Source organism: Lethenteron reissneri, chromosome 32, assembly GCF_015708825.2.
Source record: "Lethenteron reissneri isolate LAM-NWPU_2019-01 chromosome 32, ASM1570882v1, whole genome shotgun sequence".
Classification (NCBI taxonomy): Eukaryota; Metazoa; Chordata; class Hyperoartia; order Petromyzontiformes; family Petromyzontidae; genus Lethenteron; species Lethenteron reissneri.
The window spans coordinates 13,112,393-13,131,714 of record NC_083810.1 but is presented as its reverse complement, the minus strand read 5'-3'; the positions used below and the strand labels follow the sequence as shown (position 1 = coordinate 13,131,714).

The window sequence follows — 19,322 nt, the reverse complement described above, 5'->3', positions numbered from 1 at the left end:
ACGGTACATTTCACATTTCATTAAAGCGAGTTTAAAAAAGAAAAGTGTTTTTAAATATTACTTATTTTCATGCCATGAGGAAAGCGACAGTCCGATTAGCACTCGCGCAGTGCGAAGACACCTCGCGTTCGTCGAGAACGGGGAGGCATGTCCCTCCGTTCGCTCGACGAGTGAAAAACAATCTATCTGGTATTACTGGTTCTTTCGGTAAAGTCACGTAGAAGGGAAATAATAAAATAATAACTATTAAACAATAACTTTTTCTTGTTTATTTTATTGCTTTATTTTTATAATTTCCCTTCTACGTGACTCTACCGAAAGAACCAAGAATATGAATCCCTGCAGTCACGAAAGCTTTAAATCGAAATCTATCTGGTATTGGCCAAATATTTCAATGCTGAAAATTGTATTTCCTGGGTAAACAAGCGTCATATTAAAATGCAATCTCTGTAACTGTATGCGTGTTTTTTCTGTCCCTCAGTGATCTCATGCGCTCGTTGTGATCTCGCCACGAGGCTTGCTGTGCTACCCCACGAGGCTTGGGCAGAGATCGCAACCGGGTGCCCGATACCCGTACCCTACCCAATACCTGGCAGGGTACGAGTACCCGTTTGCGACCCTGGTGCGGCCGGGTACGGGTAAGGAATCAAAACCCATTTGCGACCTCTGGGCTTGGGTGTTGCCAACTTTCTCGACGACGCAAGTTTCACGTGGTGCATTTTTTTTGCTCGATCGTTGGCAACTGGTACTTGGAGCTTTCGACTCGCCACACTCGAAATCGTGAACAGCTGAAGCTGGGATTTAAACGTCAGTTCGTGGCAGTGCCAGCTCCGTGTCTTTAATCAGCAAGGTATCAATACACTTGTAGCATACTTATTATGCATTGTGAATCTCACATTGTGGCGTATGGGTGTAAAACATATAAAACGGAGTACTCTGTTAGGAATTTCAAAGTTTTATTTTCATCAACAATGATCAATGCAAATCGAACTACGAGAAATGATTACAGTTCAAAAAAACCTGCTTTTTAACGCATTGGGATTGGACACTGCATGCCACACGTGAGCAACACGAATGAAGCAAAAGTGACTCGTGCAGGTAATTCGCGTTTGTCAATAACATAAAATGAAAACGCGCAAAAGCACCATTGTGTGTGGGGATGGAGGGAGGAGGGTTGCGCGTTAGGGGCCTGCAGCCCACGGCGGTGTTGGGACGCACAGGCGCGATCGAATCCTGGGTTACAGACAGACGGCATCGTTGGAGAAAGGCAACGGTGAGAATGGTGGCGACCGCGTGCGTGTACCGCTCAAAGCTGCCGTTTTCGTTTCGTGGCCATGAATGTTTCGTCCATTCATTGGGTGATGATTGTGCAGGCGGCGGGGATGGAACTGGTGGCGCGCTGGGCCCTACCCGCAAGAAGTCGCCACTTTTGCCCGTCTCGACGTCTCTGCTCCCCTACAGATGGCGCGCGTTACGTTGGGCAGCGAGAGAGACACTGCCGCCGCTGATGATGATGCTGCCGCTGATGATGCTGCTGCTGGGATCTTTTGACTTGGGCGTTAGATACCCAAACGGTGGAAACTGCCTGGTTGGTGTCAAAGGCAATTTTTTGTTTAAAAACAAATATATAAAATCACTGTTAGTTCAGCGTGTTTTATTCAAGTCACGTGGCATAGGTGTTGTAACTCAATGTGCTCTAGAAATGTCCCAGGATTAAAATGAAATGTAAAAGGCTGGATATTTTACAGGCACCCGTATAAATCTTCCCTGCTGCTGCGTTCTTTATCAGTGCGTGGTAAGGTATTTCACAGAGCAGTGAAAACATTTGAATGAGAGCTCGCATACACACACCTCCTCTGCCCCCAGGGTATTCAAAACCCACTCAAAATACTATCCGTTGTTTGAAAACTTGATTTGGTTAAATAGTTTTTTTTTAATTTCATTCACAAGAACTTAAACAATGTAGATTTAACAATGAATATAATTACTTTTTTTTAAAAAGTCTAATTATATGTTAAGATTTTGTTTCCAAACAAATGATATCTGAATAAGAAAATAATTATTTTCTTAATAAAAAATTAGCACAATTTTAACAATGTAAAGTTTTTTTTTTCACAGCATAGATGTGTGTTTGTGTGTACATGTACGTGCAGATGCGAGTAAGACGTACAAAGAAAAATATGCCCCCGATAGCTTTTACAGACTTGGGACAGGTGCTGTTAGCGAGCACCTGTGAAGTCGGCCAACGCGGCACACGAGGGGGTGGGCGGCGAGCAGCACGCCACTTCACCTGTCTCCCCCCAGCGGTGATGTTTACACGCATCACCAGGTTCTAATTTAAGGCCGAGTCAACCTAAGAGAGGCCCAGCACCAGTTCAGATATCCATCAACGATAATGGCCGTGAGCGGGAATTCAACTCTGGCCACCGGGTTCGTAGTGCAGTGCGCGAACCGCTGTGCTACTGCTGTGTTTTGTCACACGCAGCGCGTAATGGCTCACGCACAACGATACGAACCCAGGAAACAGATCAATTCCCACTCACATCCACCATCAGTGGCGAATATCTGAACTGGTCATGTGCCTCCCCTTGTACTGACTCGGTCTTAAACGAGTACCTGGTGCGGTCTGTATACATCTACGCTGGGGAGGAGAATGGTGGCTGGACGTGATGCTCGCCACATCAACTCGACGTGCACGGAGTAGGCCTTAATAGGTGCTCTCTAACTCCACTTGCTCCAACAGTTTAGTCGGACTCCAAGGGGGATCTGCCATGTGTCAAAGGATGTGCGTGATTTCACATGTTTGCTTTCTGTGTGTATGCATAGATTTGTATGTGTAGGTGTGTGTGAATCTGTGTACTGCACGTGTCTGTGAGTACGTATTTTATGCACAGTATAATCGCGCCCCCTTCAGTTGCATAACGGTGTATCTAGGCTTTCACGTTACTATTCTTGCTCCATGCTGCTTGCACATCCTCCAGGGATTAGCGACCTGTGGGGGGGGGGGGGGGGAAGTAATCCTGTTACATTAGTACTGCCCAATCAACATCAGCCATGGTCTATCTACTTTTGGATGAAGGCCTCCCAAAAGCCTGTCACCACCCCCCATGATCCTGGGATGCCACAATCCATCTTTCTCCACAACATTAGACGACCCCCATTGTTCTATCTCCCCTGGTGGTCGGCCTCTTGAATGCATTCTCTCCTTTAAGCTGCCATTCTGTCGCCATGCTTGTCCGTTTTTTGTTTTACCCACCCCTTCAGGTGTATGTTGAACATCTTTTATACCGTACGTAGCCGACCGCGCTAATCGGAGGTGTGGGGAAGCGACAACAAACAAAACTACAAAAAGGCAGTTCTAAGGAAATGAGTTTTTAACTTATATCTATCTAAAAGCGTAAAGCTCCAGTGGCCTCCTAATATCGGAAAGAAGAGCATTTCAGATGAGCGCAGAAGCGCTTCTGAAAGCGAGCGATGCAGTGACCGTCTTTGTTCGATGGCTAGACAAAAGCTGCTGCGAGGATGACCGAAGTTTGCGTGATGGTGGTTTATGCTCCTTGACGAGCTCCGCTAGGTATCGTGGTTCATTTGTGGCAAGCGCTTTGTGTGTAATGAGTGGTGACCACTTTAAACTTTTGTAATGTACCAGAGATGTTATGTCGCTTCAATAAGGCACATACTAATTTCAGTCATAATAATAATGTAGGTCAATGGGCTTCTACCTCCCTTTCAACATTCATTTTCAGTGGGGCGCCAAAGTATATTGTTTGCCAAGTCGGTGAGCGACAGCCCGCCTGACCTTCGCCCCCAGAGTCCTACCTATGCTCGGTACATTCACACTGACATTTGCGCAAGCGTGGTTAGAGACGCAATCGCGGGGAGATTCGAGATGTCATCCAAAAACACGTGACCTTGTGTTGATCACCGTCGGTGATAGCCGGCATGGAATGGGGGCACACAAGAGGCACGCATTGAGAGAGTGGAAGGTGCTTACGTGGGCTGAGGCTTCGGATCGGTGACGGGCTCCGACTGCGCATGCTCTGTGTGTGGGGAAACACGTCCGCACAGCCCCTGTCAGCACGCACGGCGAACCTCCCATTGACACGTAACGCACAGCCCTTTGACCATACTTCACCACGCTGGTCAGTACAATTTGGTTCCGGGGGGGGGGAGGTGGGGGGGCTTAGGACCGGTACCAATATAACTCGCCACTGATGTTGGCCGTGGCCGGCAATTGAACTCCGGTTGCCGGGTTCGTGGAGCATTGCGCTAACGAGTGTGCCACCACTCCACCAAATTATTCTGAGCAGAAAACAAGCTAGCAAGCCAGTGTAGTCGGGGAGCCTCCACGCTGTAAGGGGGAATTTCGCTGAACAGACGTCAAGGTAAAGAGCAAAAGTGTAGCCATACATTCGCTCACGCCATCTAGAGGGTGTGTGTGTGTATATAGTCGACTCTTCCACTCTGGCCAGGCCTCTTGTTAGAGGTGCGAGTAGCTACATTTTTACACCGTCACACGCGACTTGCCGATCGAGTCACTGTGGTTTTCCCATTTATACCCCGGGTTGGACAGGGGTCGGGGGGGAGATCGATCTAATTATATGTAAGACCAGCGCGCGCTAGTCATTACACCACGTTAGTTAGCATCCTTCAATGTCTTCGTACATCGAGATATGCAAAAGAGGAGCGTATGCCGGTATATCGCCATACCCGGTGCGGACTCAGGGAGTGCGAGCGGACCGGGCTCGTGTTCCTGCTGCGGGAGCGTCGGCCAGAGCTCTGCGGAGCAAAGTGAGAGAGAAATCCATCGAGGGAACGGAACAACCCAAAGGGAGACCTCTGTCTCCGCACGGCGAGCGCGGAGCAGCAGCAGCGGCGGCGGTGGCGGCGTTGGCGGAGCGCCGTGCGCCCGCTACCCACCAGTGCACCGCGGCGTGTCACCACCTCCCCCTTGGCCGCGACGTTGCCCCCTTCCGTGAGCGCGGGCCACACGTGGCAGGCCACCAGCGGCGCCGAGAACTCCGAGTCATAGCTGCGCCGGTACCTGCGGGGGAAAGGAGGGGAACGGCAACGCTTGTACGTACGTACGTATGTTGAACTTCTTTCGCACCGTACGTAGCCGACCGTGCTAACAACGAAGCTTACGGCAGACCTCGCTGCTGCTGTTCTAAGAGGTGGGGGGTGGACTCAGAGGTGTTTGGGTTTCCGTCAACGTTCTGGACCGGTTTAGATTTTACTTGCCACTGCTGTGGTCGGGAACCGAACTCTGGGTTCTGGATTCATAAAATGCTGCACGAGCCTCTACATCACTGCAACACCGCTCCCCCTTCATTTGGTCAATAGCATTCTCGACATAAAGTGATCGGGACCACCCAAGTTGTCACTCATTCTGTTTAGCATTATACGTTGGTTCATAGTTTAACATTGACTTTGTTGTGCCTCCCCTGCCTACTCGAACTTTGTATGTCACCCCACGGTGGCGGGATGTTAACTACCTCGCCTGGTGTGCAGGCGCTCGTGGGTCCGATCCCGACCCTGACGCCTGCTGCTGCTGGATGTTTGGAGTTCGCGGTGTCTCTCTCCCCGTGGTTGTGTGAACATTTCTCCGGCTTCTCCGGGGTTTCCATGCACATTTTAGAATCGACATCACCCATTTGGATTAATTTGGCTGCTATAAATGTCCACACGATAAGCCACTTTGTTGAGTTATCACTTGTGATGGCCAGGTCGCTTCTCGACAAAAGGGCTACATAGCTCAAGTCGGGCCCTTAACTGGTAAAATAAAAAGTAGTTTAGTTTCAGTTTAGGTGCGCGCCTGAAATCCAGAGCCGTTTTGGGAGAGGCAAGGGTTGGTGGGTCACGCAGAGATTTTGTGGAACTCAAAACAAACGGCGGGGGGGGGGGTGTGGGGGGCTGCTGGGAGACTCCAGTAGGGTAGCAAGTGGGTTTGTGTACCCATCTGTGTCATCTGTGTGGACCCTTGAGTATGTGTACACCCTGGTATCACTGCTGGGTTTTCTCTCATTCTGATAGCCTACAAAGTTTTAGTAAATAATAAAATATCATCATTGTGGGTAAAGGACCACATGGAATAACTGTTAGCAAGGTATCACAAGCAGGCTGTCGCCGAAAAGCGCATTTCGTTTCGGGCTTTGCAGAATAAACATGAATCTTGATTTGAAGCTTTCGTGACTGCAGGAATCCATACTCTTTTGTTCTTTCGGTAAAGTCACGTAGGTAGAATTTCTACCTACGTGACTTTACCGAAAGAATAAACTCGATTTAAAGCTTTTGTGACTGCAGGGATTCATCTTCTTGGTCCTTTCGGTAAAGTCACGTAGAAGGGAAATAATAAAATAATATTGTGTTTCATTTTTATTATTTTATTATTGTCCTTCTACGTGACTTTACCGAAAGAACCTAGAAGATCAATTTGTCGTTGCATTGAGCTCTATTTAAATCGTAAACGTACACAATACTGGCTTTGTAACGTTTCCCATCTGTGCCATCTGCGCGAACCCTTGAGTTCAAAAGAGTACTGTGGCTCCGACGCGGTGGGGGAGAGGGAGAGGGAGGGGGGGGCCGCTCACTTGCGCTCGTTGTAGAGCTCCCCCTCGACGGCGAGCGCCACGTCCAGCGTCGGCTCCAGCGCCTGCATCTCGAAGGCGACGCGGCACACCTCGCGCACGAAGCCCGCCAGCAGCGCAAACTCCACCTCAGGCGGGAAGGAGATGCGCGGGTCGGCGTGCAGCTCCCGAATGACGTCCTAGCCGCGCGCGGGGAGAACGCGGAAGGGCAAAACGGCCAGAGGAGAATTTAATGGGATGGGGGGCGGGGGGAATCGCTCTACGCATCTCCGATTTAGCGCGGTTGGCGACGTATGGTGCGAAAGAAGTTCATCGTACATGCCAATTGCATTACAAATCATGCCTTTTCCAATCACACGACTCGTATGTTTATTATTTTTTTAATTGCCAAATATTTTATCGCACTATATTTTATTTATATAAAGTGGTCTCAACGACAAGGACATTCTACATGTGGCATGGTGACATCGTCTGACATGCGAGGCACAATGAGGGGACATTCCCTATGGTCACGACTGCACCTTCGCCATCTAGAAGTCGCCTTTCACGCTGTCTGAATGCAGCAACGCCTCGCCCACCGCGGATTTGCCTACCACGGCCTTTTTCAGAAACCTAACCCCAGCGGTTGGCGAGGAATTGCTGTGCTCTTAAACGAATGACTAGCGGGACAGGCTGCGGCCCTCTGAAAACAGGGCCGCAGCCCTGTCACGGTGCACTCGGGGTGGCGGTGTGGTTTTGCGAGCCGACGTACGGCCACGCTGCTCTGCACGTCATAGAGGTCCAGGTTGCGGACGATGTAGTCCAGCACAGCTTCCTCCATGCTCTCGGGCCCCGCGTGCGTCGACGCGAGCGCCTTGCGTGTGCGCAGACGCAGCTCGCGGAAGGCGGCCTTGGCTGCGCGGAACGACTCCTGTGGATGGGGGGCGGGGGAAACAAAAAAAAGGATTCCTCGTGCAGCCTTGAACAGACTGTTGGGGCAGGCCCTGTTGGCGAGCAGTGCCTATGAAGGCAGGCACGGCGCACGAGGGGGTGGTTTGGACAGCGTCTGGCCACCTTTGTCTCCCCCAGTGCTGATGTTTATGCTCTGCATTGGAAACTCATTAAATAAGTCTTTGTCAACTGACGAGGTGAGGACCAGGGGCGGTTTTACGCCACTGCTAGCCGTGGGAAGGGATCGAACTTGCGTCGCCGGGTTTGTATTGCGGTGCGCTAACCACTTTGCTGCTGCTGCTGCCTGCAACAATGAAGAGTTTGGGGGAGACGTTTTGGTAGTGAATCCAGAATTTGCAAAGCGTGACGGTTACATCGGGAGAGTTGATAGGAATGCACGGAGTTTGTGTTCTCATCTCATGCACACGGGGCTTTGCCTGTGTAAAGTTACCAGACATCTGTTTTCCCAAATTGTACCAGAGCAGGACTGTCTTAAAACTAATTCACGTGATATCTGAAACATCTGACATCACACCAATCATGCAAAAACGGCAAGTGGTACAACTGATGATGACTGATGACAGTGACAACTGACGATGGTGGAGATTCATGGTTCAATCTGCGTCACCTTTTCCTGCATGTACGTACGTAGCCAATAGTGCTCAGCGGAGGTGCGGGGGAAGGACGACAAACTGAACACAAAAAGTAGTTCAAGGGATGAGAGCGGAGGAGGAAGTGGAGGTGGGGGACAGCACGTTTGGCTACCACCAAGGCTAATCACACGTCCGATTTCATCACGGTTGGTCACTTCCGCTGCAACAGAGGTCCAGCACACACGGGACACAGAGCAGTGCACCCACCACGGTGGCGATGAAGATGATGCGCTGCACGGTCTCCATGTCATCGTGGTAGCGCAGCAGCAGGCTCTGCGCGTCCAGCCGGTCGCCCGCGTAGATGGAGTTGAATCGAGCCACGAGGCGGGTTTGGCGCGACGCGTTGGTGAGGCGCGCGCGCGTCGGCGTGCAGCTGCGGATCGGGGAGCAGCTCCGGATGGGCGAGGAGCTCCGGACCGGCGAGGAGCAGCGGATCGGGGACGCGCTGCGGCGAGGCGAAGGGCTGCGGCCACGGCACGGCGTCGAGAGCCATCCCCTGAAGTGGCGGCGACAACAATGGACGGGCACAAAAGGAATGTTTTTGGGTTTTTTTGGTGATGCACAAATTTTGTTGCGTTCCCACCGAGGTAAAAACAAATGCATGCGTGAACTAGTCTTGTCCGTTCGTTAGCTTCTTCGCTAACTAAGGGCACTATAATGCTCAGGTCGATGATCTAGTGTGAACCAAATTGTTGCTTTTAGTGACTTACCCATTTGAAAACCACCCATATTGATGAAAGTTTTGCCCAAAAACTTGAAGCCAAGATCCAGAGTAAACAGGACTATTTGAAAAGAATACAATCCCGTTTGTCTCTAACAGCTAACCACTATGAAATTCTTCGAAGGGCAGCCCCATTTCAGAAAGCATTACGTAATCCATACATTTTCTAATTTTCTGCAAATGGCATTTCTCTTTTGTGCGAATTTAATTTCATCGCATTTTTTTTGGTGCTTGGGTCAGAACACGTGAGGACATTTGAAGGCGCTGTCTGGCCAAGGCATCAATTTAAATCCCGGTGGACGCGGCCTGTCACTCGGTAAAGCGAGGGGCACTGTACGAGAATAACACCACCAATGGTTGCCCCTTTTGGGCAGAATTTTACCCCACAATGGCAAGACGGAATGTCCACCACCGGGGGTGATTAATGTCGCCCCATTGCTCGTTATCTCGCAGGGAGACAATTTCACTTTGGTCATGACATTTATTATTTTGATGCAGCTTTTTGTTTTTTTTAAACGAGGCTATGCACGTGAATTGTCACACTTAGTCCACCCAATACTCCCACGTGCCTTTCTTGCCTCCATCAACATTCGGTTATCACACCCCCACCTAATTTTTTTAAAGGATTATGGGTTCAACGCATTGACCTAAAGTGATAGGGAATTGCTGGGAAGCAGCTGGTGTTCAGCACTGAACGATAGCAAACACCTGGAGCTCTACAACTGTGAATCAACGGGCAGCTTTGTACTTTGTACCAAAGTGTTAAAACGTTTTGTTTTAATCTGACTCCTGTGAACATGACCAACAGTGGGGGCAGAGCGTGAGGAGAGAGAGAGAGAACGGGGAGCGCGCTGCACGTACGACATGCGCTCCAGCAGGCGCGCCTTCTCCTGCTGCAGCGTCGCCATCTCGGCCTGCAGGTACCGCGCCTGCCTCTCGCTGTCCTCGCGCTCGCGCCGGTTCACCTCGGCCTCCTCGCGCGCCGCTTGCAGGCTGACGCACGCACACGCACACACGCACACACGTCCACGGTAAAAGATGATAGTTAATTGTTTACCCTGGAAATTTGGGGTGTGGCCACACTTTGGATATTCGGGTTGTCCTCCTAGCAAATGTTTCCAAGGGATTATTGCTTCGAGATGCAGTGACCCATAATTAGCTAATTATATAATTAAATACTGGTGCCACGCTTATACGTAGTGCTGACAAACTTTAACTACCATATATCATGTTTGTATTACATCTATTCAGCCACTGGCTACTGACTCAGTACTGAGCCTCATGTGTGTGCCCTCTGTGTTCATTGGTTTCAATGGTTCCATCGTCTGCATAATCAGGATTTTGTCTCCTTGTTGAAAGGAGAAAAACGTGAACTCAAAGGTACCCCGATTTTTGTCAAAGATATATCGCCGGTGTATCTTGGCCGTAGCAAAAAATGCCGAGGGTATCCAGATACCCATGATATCTAGCATATATTTTTCTGTCGGAAACCCTGGACCTGTGCATGTGTTAACAGTGGATGTGATTGAGAGTTCAGTGTTTTGAGTGAGCATTTGGTCCAGACGAAGCCTCCAGTGACCAACAGAGCCGCATTTTCCCGTCCGTCAGTGTGAGCCGAGAGATCCTTACTCGGCCCTCAGCTGAAGGATCTCCTCCTCAGTAGCCAGGAGGGTGGTAGCCGACTTGGTCTTTGCATCTTCGAGGTCATAGGTCGTCTCTTGCAATCTAGAGGAAATCGAGCGATGCTTCCGTCAAAAGGTGAATGATTTAATTTGCCATGCAACTTGAGTCTCCTCTTGTTCAGTTACGACTCCACAATGTTACGTTTAGATTTGTTTGACCAACGTCCATTATTCACAATTCGTTAGCCGTGTGCCGAAGTATTGATCTGCCGATTAATGTCGATTCTTAAAGGATCGCGATACGGGCATTGAATAATGGGTATAAAAAATATGTTTGTTTAATTCGTGACAATTTTATGGCATGTATGTGCCCATGCTCAAGGTACGTTATGGATTAAACACATTTGGACAAATTTAACAGTAAAACACAGTTGACGAATACTTTGTTATATATTTTATTAACTGTATTTAAATCTACATGGCATGTACCATAAAACCTGAACACATTTGAATTGTTTTACATAAAGGCGACAACCAGTGAGACACGTGCCTAAATGAGGGCAATAACACTCAAACGTCCACACAGATGGGTTCACAAACCCACTCACTGTCCTGCTGTGTTTCTGGCCATATTACAGCCCCCCGTGGGTTTTGAGAGTTTTTTTAAACCTGTGTGTGATCTACCAACCAGTGTTGTTATTTTTTTAACAAAGTTAGTGACGAAAATATTCGTAAACAGTGTTTCTTTTTTAGTTCAACGAATGACCGAGTGGACGAAAATCATCATAAAGACGCAGGCTATAAAGTAATTTCGTAATGTTATTAGATATATTCACTTACGACCGATTGACTAGTGATTATTAACCCTTTCCCATCCCAAAGACATACGTGTACGGAAGAAAAAATAAAATAACTTTATCCGTATGTCAGGTCGTAAGACGTGCCGGGCTCTCACAAGGCCACGTGGGAGGGCATGGCGCAGTTTGGCGCCAGTTACCATAGTGCGGTCGTGTCGCTACACTTCTCTGAACTTCTCTGCGGGGTGGGTACAGTGTCTTTAAAAACAACGGTGCTACGCCACTCTAAATAAAACTAACGCCGAGCCGCTTGCACGTTCCGAGATTCAGCGGTGAACGGGACCCCCCCCCCTACAACTTGCAGACGTCTCGGAACGGGAAAGGGTTAACACTGCCGCCAACCCTGGCACACAAATCACGGTGCATGCGCCACCACGCCCCGGATGGCGCGGAGCGGCAGCTCACCGGTGCTTGACGTTGCTCAGCGCCTGGTGCGTGGTCTGCAGCTCCGACTCCAGTGAGCCGACCTCCCGCATGTGGCGCGTACTCAGGTCTTGCAGCTGTCGCTCCTTCTCTGCCGCCTCCTGAGCACGAGACACCCTCCGGTGGTTAGAGTCGGTGGCTAGGAGATGTTAACTCCCTCGCCTGGTATGCAGGAGGTCGTGGGTTCGATCCTGACCCTGACGCCTGCTGTATATTTGTAGTTTATGGCGTCTCTCTCTCTCTCTCATCATCATCACGGTGGCTAGGAGATGTTAACTACCTCGTCTGGTATGCAGGAGGTCGTGGGTTCGATCCCGACCCTGACGCCTGCTGTATATTTGGAGTTTGCGTGTCTCTCTCTCTCATCATCATCACGGTGGCTAGGAGATGTTAACTCCCTCGCTTGGTATGCAGGAGGTCGTGGGTTCGATCTCGACCCGACACCTGTATATCTGGAGCTGCATTTTCTGCTCATGGTCGCGTGGATTTTTCTCCGAGTCCGCTGGGTTTTCCCTCCACATTTATAGACAAGTGTTTTGAGTATTTGGTTGTGACAACATTTCTACGTGACAAGCCACTTCACTGAGCTATCATTTGTGGCCAGGTCGCTTCTGAAAAAGAGCTACAAAGCTCTGTGCACCTTACCTGGTAAAATGAAGAGTTTCAAATAGTAAAAATTTAATTGTTCGAACATATTGTAATCACGCCATTCTTGTAGCATGCTGCTGTCCTGAAGGCGCTAAGTTTTGATAGGTGGGGAGGCAGCAAGCCCTGAAGATTTACCGAGATATGATGCGTCAATTCATAAAATGAATTGTGCGTATACGAATCAACTGTTTACAATCTATGCAAATTGTATGCAAATGTAACTAATGTTAGGCGAATGCTGCGAGCGCTGGAAAAACGATGCAGAATTTGAAACCACAAACAAAATGGTGAAAAGGAAACAATAATTTTCTAATTGAATCAAATAATGACCCCAAAACGTGGCGTGGCATTGCCATGATGCCCCATGTGACCTCATCCACCCAATAACAGTGAAGTTGCATTTGCAACAATTTCTAAAGTATTTCAAACAAAGTTGCAAACCCACATGAAACTTGTTACCCCAGTAATTCAGCCCTTGTTGAAGTCAACTACGTGGCCCACAACGCCACGCTTAGTAAACATATGACAGGGAGGTTGCACCATATTTACCCTCCCCTGCCATTCATTCTTTAGCTCATTCACAATCACCCCCAGCTGTGTTCACGGCTGTGTGGTGTCGACAGCTGACAGGGCCCGTTACCCGGATGAGGGTGAGGCTGGTGTCGGGCGACACACACGGGGAGACGGTGAAGCTGCTGCTCAGCCACGGCAGGAAGCGGGACTTGATGGTTTCCGCGCCAGCTGTAGGCCCACCTAGGGGAGAGATCCACGCAGCACGGTCACGAATATTCCGTGTTGACGTCTTGGCAGCTCTGTAGCATTGGAGGAGGGGGGGAGGGATTATACCCCACGCTGAAATCTAAACCATGCCCTCTCCCCCCTTCTTGAATTCTAATAGTCAAGTATGAAGTGGTTGGCCTCGGAGAGAGAGGCTCAGTGTTGTCGCCACACTGTTCTGCATGGAGGTGGGACCACCACAAGCTGGGATCCAACATGCTCTGCGACTTGTCTGCTGGCAGTGTACATGTGTGCACTATGTACACAGTGTGTGTGGCTGGCTAACCGTTGATAGGTTCTGCCGATGTACAGACGACAATGGTGCATGCGCTGACGACTTGGCCATGCCTGTTCCTCTCACCACAGTTCATCTTACTAGTGTCACCAAATCTCAACTTACACCGTCGATTGAATAAAGAAACATTGAGCAAAGTGTAATTTTAAAAAATCCATTGTTTGAATCAATAAGTGAATTATGGCCGGGATATCTTAATTTATATATGCCGAGGTGGGTGCTCGCGATGGCAGTGGGCGGTGGCTGCGTGCTCGTTGACTCTTGAGTAACGTACCCCTGTTGGCCGTGCTGCTCATGATGTTAAACAGCTGGTTTTGCACCTTCGAAGTCATCTCGATGAGCTCACAGCAGCGGCTCAGGTTCTCGTTGCAGGTGTTCAGCTGCACGCACAGCGCACACACACAGCGCATCGGGCACGCCGGGTCACATCATTGGGCACGGCACCCCAGGTCATCCTGCTGCGTGACTGCCAGAGGTCGCAACCGGGTACCCGATACCCGTACCCTACCCGATACCCGGCTACCGGGTACGGGTACCCGTTTGCGACCCTGGTGCGGCCGGGTACGGGTAGGCCGTGAGTCACTGGTGAGTATCTGTTTTTCACTCATTTCCCAACGTCTTGTCTCTTCTCACAATTCAAGTTCCTAGAATCAATCCACCCGTGCCTGCAACATGGCTTCATCTCAGAGGTTGCAATCAGGTACCCGATACCCGTACCCTACCCGTATCCGGCCGGGTACGGGTAGGGTACGGGTACGGCCGGGTACGGGTACCTGTTTGCGACCCTGGTGCGGCCGGGTACGGGTAAGGAATCAAAACCCGTTTGCGACCTCTGGTGACTGCCGCTCGCTGCTCGGCACCAAGACGCACACAACGCTTGCTCTGGTTTTATTCCGAGGTGTAAGTCAGCAAGGGTTTGACGGGGCCGCTAGGCAACCAGGCATTTGCTCGGCGTGCCAGATCTGGAGTTGAGCACGGCTTGTTTTAAACCTTTTTGTTACAATTGGCCGTTGGCGAATTGAAGTCGCGTGGAGTAAAAACTGGCTGAATGCCCGGAAGGACTTAGCAAGCACATACCCAAGTTAACTGGTGCTCCAGTCCAAGCTGTAAGTCAGTGAAATGTGTTTTGCATTTAGACAACCCTGTGTGCTATATTTCGATTTAAAGCTTTCGTGAAAGAACCAAGAAGATGAACCCTGTGTGCGTATTTGCCATATATGCAGTAAATGTAACCAAACACACACCACGTCTCTCATTAACACTGCCTGATAACGTAAATTTGTCATATTCTGCTCGGTTCCTTTCACAGCTCCAGGCATGCGGCATCCCCGTGCCTCGGCGCCACGGTGGAAAGGGAGGGAGCGAGGATCGTCGTCAGCCGCCACTTTAAAAACACTCCGCAAACTGGCAACGACCTTCGAACTTAAATTTGCAATTAGCAACGTGCCCATGAAGTGGAAACGCCAGGTTATTTATTTACTTATTTTTGTCGCGGCTTGGCGATGAGTGGATGGTTTGGGTCTAGTTGGTGCTGGACAGCTTGCCGTTTGGTGTTTTTGTGGTTGGTGGGCAGTGAAGGTGGGTTGGTGATGTGTAGGTGGCTAGGTTATGTTTGGCGGTGGATGGGTTGGTGGTGGATTGCTGCGATTACTGTAGGTGAGTAGGTCGGTTGTTGTTGCTGGTGGTGCGTTGTTGGTTTTTTTGCCTGAGAGGTGGTGGTGTGTGCTGGTTAGTGGATGGCTAGGTGTGTACGTTTAGTGGGTGGGAGAGCGGGTTGATGGATCTCTTGGTTTGTATATTGATTTGAAGCTTTCGTGACTGCAGGAATCCATACTCTTTGGTTCTTTCGGTAAAGTCACGTAGGTAGACGAATAATAGATCACCACTCTATTATTTTTCTACCTACGTGACTTTACCGAAATAACCAAAGAGCCTTGGTTTGTCGTTTGGTGGGATATTGCTTGGTTGGGAGGTGGGTGGGTTGATGATGGGTGAGTGGTTTGGTGGCTGGCCGATGGTGGGTTGGAGGCACTGTGTTTGGTGGGTGGGTGGGTTGATGGATGTTGTTAGTTTGTAGCTTGACGGCATATTGCTTGGTTGGTGGGTGGGTCGATGATGGGTGAGTGTGTTGGTTTGGTGGCTGGCTAAGGGGGGGGGGGTGGGTTTGTGGCGCTGTGTGTACAACATCATCTATCAGGACTGGCTGGGGTCGAGAGTGCAGCGTTCCCGCTTGTTGGGACACGCCTGCACTCTGCACACACGCACTCTGCACACACGCACTCTGCACATCACACGCATACACACGCGCGCGCACACACACGCGCACACACACACGCACATACACACGCACACACGCACACATACACACGCGCACATACACACATGCACGCACACACGCACATACACACACATACACACGCACACACACGCACACGTACACACACACGCACACGTACACACACACGCACACATACACACATACACACGCACACGCACACATACACGCATACACGCACACATACACACACGCACACATACACACATATACATACACACATACACGCACGCACACATACACACACATACATATACATACACACATACACGCACGCACACATACACACACACACATACACGCACACATACACACACATACACACACATACACATAAACACACGCACATACATACACACATACACACTCACACATACATACACACATACACACTCACACATACACGCACGGGCTGGCTGGCTGGCTAGGAGGGGAAGGCAGTCGACCCCGCGTGTCCGCACCAGCGCCCCGTGCTGTTGCGGAATGTTTTTATTCTCTTCTGCCAGTAACTCTGGGCAACTAGCGTCCGTAGTGACTTGCCGTGGCAACAGGCGGCCACATCCTTTAAAGTGTAAATAAAGGTGGCCTTTATATATAAAAAAGCAATGCATCGCTGCATTTATATAATCACTTCTTGGTGCTGTTGCCACGGGCTCACGGACCAAACTTTGTGGAATCCCAGCCACGTTTGTCTCCCTCCTGGGAAACCAACTTGAGTTTGTCGCACTGTCGACAAGCAAGTTCGCCACCAACCCTACTTGTCCATCGAGATCAATCGCTGTGATTTCGATTACAATTGTACATTTTAAATCTATACTCTAGAGAGCTTCGTCAATGGTTTAAAGATGTTGCTAAAGTGTATCCTGTTTGGAATGTATTGGATAGTTCTACTTGTATGTGGAATTTCTAACGAGGGGGAAATACATTAATCAATCCCCAATGCACATTGCTTTTTAAACGTAGGTCTGGGCTCATTTGAGATATCGTGTGTAATAAAAGAATAAAAATATAAACAATAAAAATTCTCACGATGTTTCGACTGCAACACAAGCAATCATCATCAGGTGTGAAATCCACAGCAATAATTTTTTTTATTATTTTACTATTTCCCTTCTACGTGACTTTACCGAAAGAACCAAGAATATGAATCTCTGCAGTCACGAAAGCTTTAAATCAAAATATAACGTGTGTAGTTTAATGAGATGTAGCCATAACATTTTAGGAAATTATTAGAAGGGGGTACAATGAACTGGAGTTATTAAAAAAAATACATTGGAGCGAAATCGTGATGGAGAATTTTCTATGACATTTTCACGCGATAATGTTTCAGTAAAAGAGTCATGATGTATAATCAACCCTTGTCACTACTTCAGAATGGTATATGTTTCCTACATATGAATGCATTTCCGACTTAATCAATTGAACAACTGTATATGTAAAAAAAAACCGTAATGCCAGGCTCGAGTTGTTGTGTTTTATGGATTCAGAGTGCAAAGAAACAATACTTAATATATCCCTGCAAAGAGTTTGTCGCAAACAGGTTTTACACGGTCCTATTAGAATTTACTTCGGGCTGTAAAAATCATTGAATGATGTTAATAGGCTATTTGCGAGCTCACAGACAGTGAAGTCTGCACTCTGAACATCGAATATAATTACACATCTCTTATCCATACACGCAAAACACCACGATACGTACACATAAAGTACAACCTCGGAAAAACTATACTGTGGATCTTCACCAATGATCAGGGCCACTGTCCGAAACGTCAACGTGTATTTATATGCACACTTTATATTTATACACAGACTTTATATTTATACACATACTTTATATTTGAAGGCAAACAAAATACCATTGTGCAGTGGAGACATACGCAACATCACAATGCACTTACAGCTGTCACTACAACAGCTGTAAGTATATCAAGTCGCGTTTATTTAGTTTAGCAGGAGAGAGACCAGGATAATCTCATTTGCAAGAAATTTCGACTCGACTTTTGCCATATAAAAGGCATATATATATTCTTTATACAATCAATCACTGCATACATTGGCTGATATTGAGTATGTAAAAAATCGTCGTACTCATAACTGCTATGGAGGTATAGTCTCTAAAATATGGACCCATAGAAGTCATGAGCTGAGAGGGACTTCTCATCCATCACATAATTTTCGAATTAAAGCTTTCGTGACTGCAGGGATTCATCTTCTTTGTTCTTTCGGTAAAGTCACGTAGAAGGGAAGTAATAAAATAATAAAAATAAAACATAACAAGATAAAATAATATATAATAAAATAATATAATAATATTATATATTAAAATAATATAATAATACAATATTTTGTTATGTTTTATTTTTATTATTTTATTACTTCCCTTCTACGTGACTTTACCGAAAGAACCAAGAAGATGAATCCATCACACACACAGCACGACAGTTATAACACATCGCTCTCGCTCGCCGTGCATGCAGTATATATACGCGCGCGTGTGCGCGTGTGTGTGTATAGAGGACACCAAGTCAAGACTCTGAAGATCTCACGTGGTAGTCGTCTTGCCAGGAGTCCAGCCTCTCCTGCAGGGCTCCGTACGCGCCGCTGTTGGCGAGACGTCGCAGTGACTCTGCCATGGCTCGCGTGCTCGTGGTGCTGTCCGCGACTGTGACGGGGATCGCCCTCTCCTCCGGCTTTTCAGCTCTTCCCAACCCAAGGTGGGGGAGGGGGTGGCCTGAGAGAGGGGTGGGTGGGTGGCCGGAGCGTCCTGCCTTGGCCCCCACACGGCCCACCCCGCCCTCGGGACGGGACGGACCCCCCAATCCACCCACCCCACCCCAGCCGCTCGACTCTCCCCCCCCCGTTGTGAAAAGTCGCGGGTCCCTAACCCCCCCCCTCCTCCACCTGTGAAGGAGCCGCGTGGCGTTGCCCCCGTGCGGGTTGGTGATTCGCGCACGTGGTTGGGTGTTTTGGAGGCGCTGTGGAGGTGTTTGGGGTGCTAGGGTGTCACAATTGCTTGGTTTCCAACGTAGACGTTATTGTACTTAGGCGATGTAATGGTAAGTTAAGGCAATGTCTGTTTATTCAATTAGCACTGCTTTTCTGCTGTAGGGAAGCATACTCATTATTGTTTCCGAGTATATATTTCTTTATTTTTCAGTTCGTATTATAGATTGAATAAATACAATATTTTTGGTCCAATGAACAGCAGTAAATAGAAAAAAAACTGATTTGGAAATCAAATAAATGTTGTGTCTCTGTGAACGTGTACTTCGTGTGTGTGTGTTTATATGTACATGTGTGAAAGGAGTGATTTTTCTCATTTCCAGTGGTGGGGATAATTATAATATACGCTCTCACCGACTCACGCTAACCAGCGTGGTGAAGTATGGTCAAACAAACCCCCAAGGCCAACATCATGTGTGGAGGCCTGTACCAATTAACAGATTGGCAAATTAACTGAAAATATCGCAGTTG

General features: G+C 48.5%; 1 protein-coding gene across 2 annotated transcripts; it reads right to left on the bottom strand.

Annotated features, from left to right (window-relative positions):
- Positions 1-943: 943 nt before the first annotated feature.
- SPATA18 (spermatogenesis associated 18) lies at positions 944-18,552 on the bottom strand. Of its 2 annotated transcripts, XM_061564053.1 has the most exons (13): positions 18,395-18,552; positions 13,788-13,893; positions 13,082-13,194; positions 11,776-11,894; positions 10,521-10,616; positions 9,753-9,884; positions 8,378-8,666; positions 7,339-7,497; positions 6,591-6,766; positions 4,921-5,044; positions 4,711-4,779; positions 3,995-4,040; positions 944-2,992 (listed from the first exon to the last, which is right to left on the bottom strand). In XM_061564053.1, the coding sequence occupies exons 1-13, from the start codon at positions 18,479-18,481 to the stop codon at positions 2,985-2,987; spliced, it is 1,524 nt and encodes a 507-aa protein (XP_061420037.1). In that variant the 5' UTR covers positions 18,482-18,552; the 3' UTR covers positions 944-2,984. The 2 variants fall into 2 exon arrangements, with proteins under 2 accessions (XP_061420037.1, XP_061420038.1); XM_061564054.1 differs by lacking the exon at positions 4,711-4,779.
- Between the last annotated feature and the right edge of the window lie 770 nt (positions 18,553-19,322).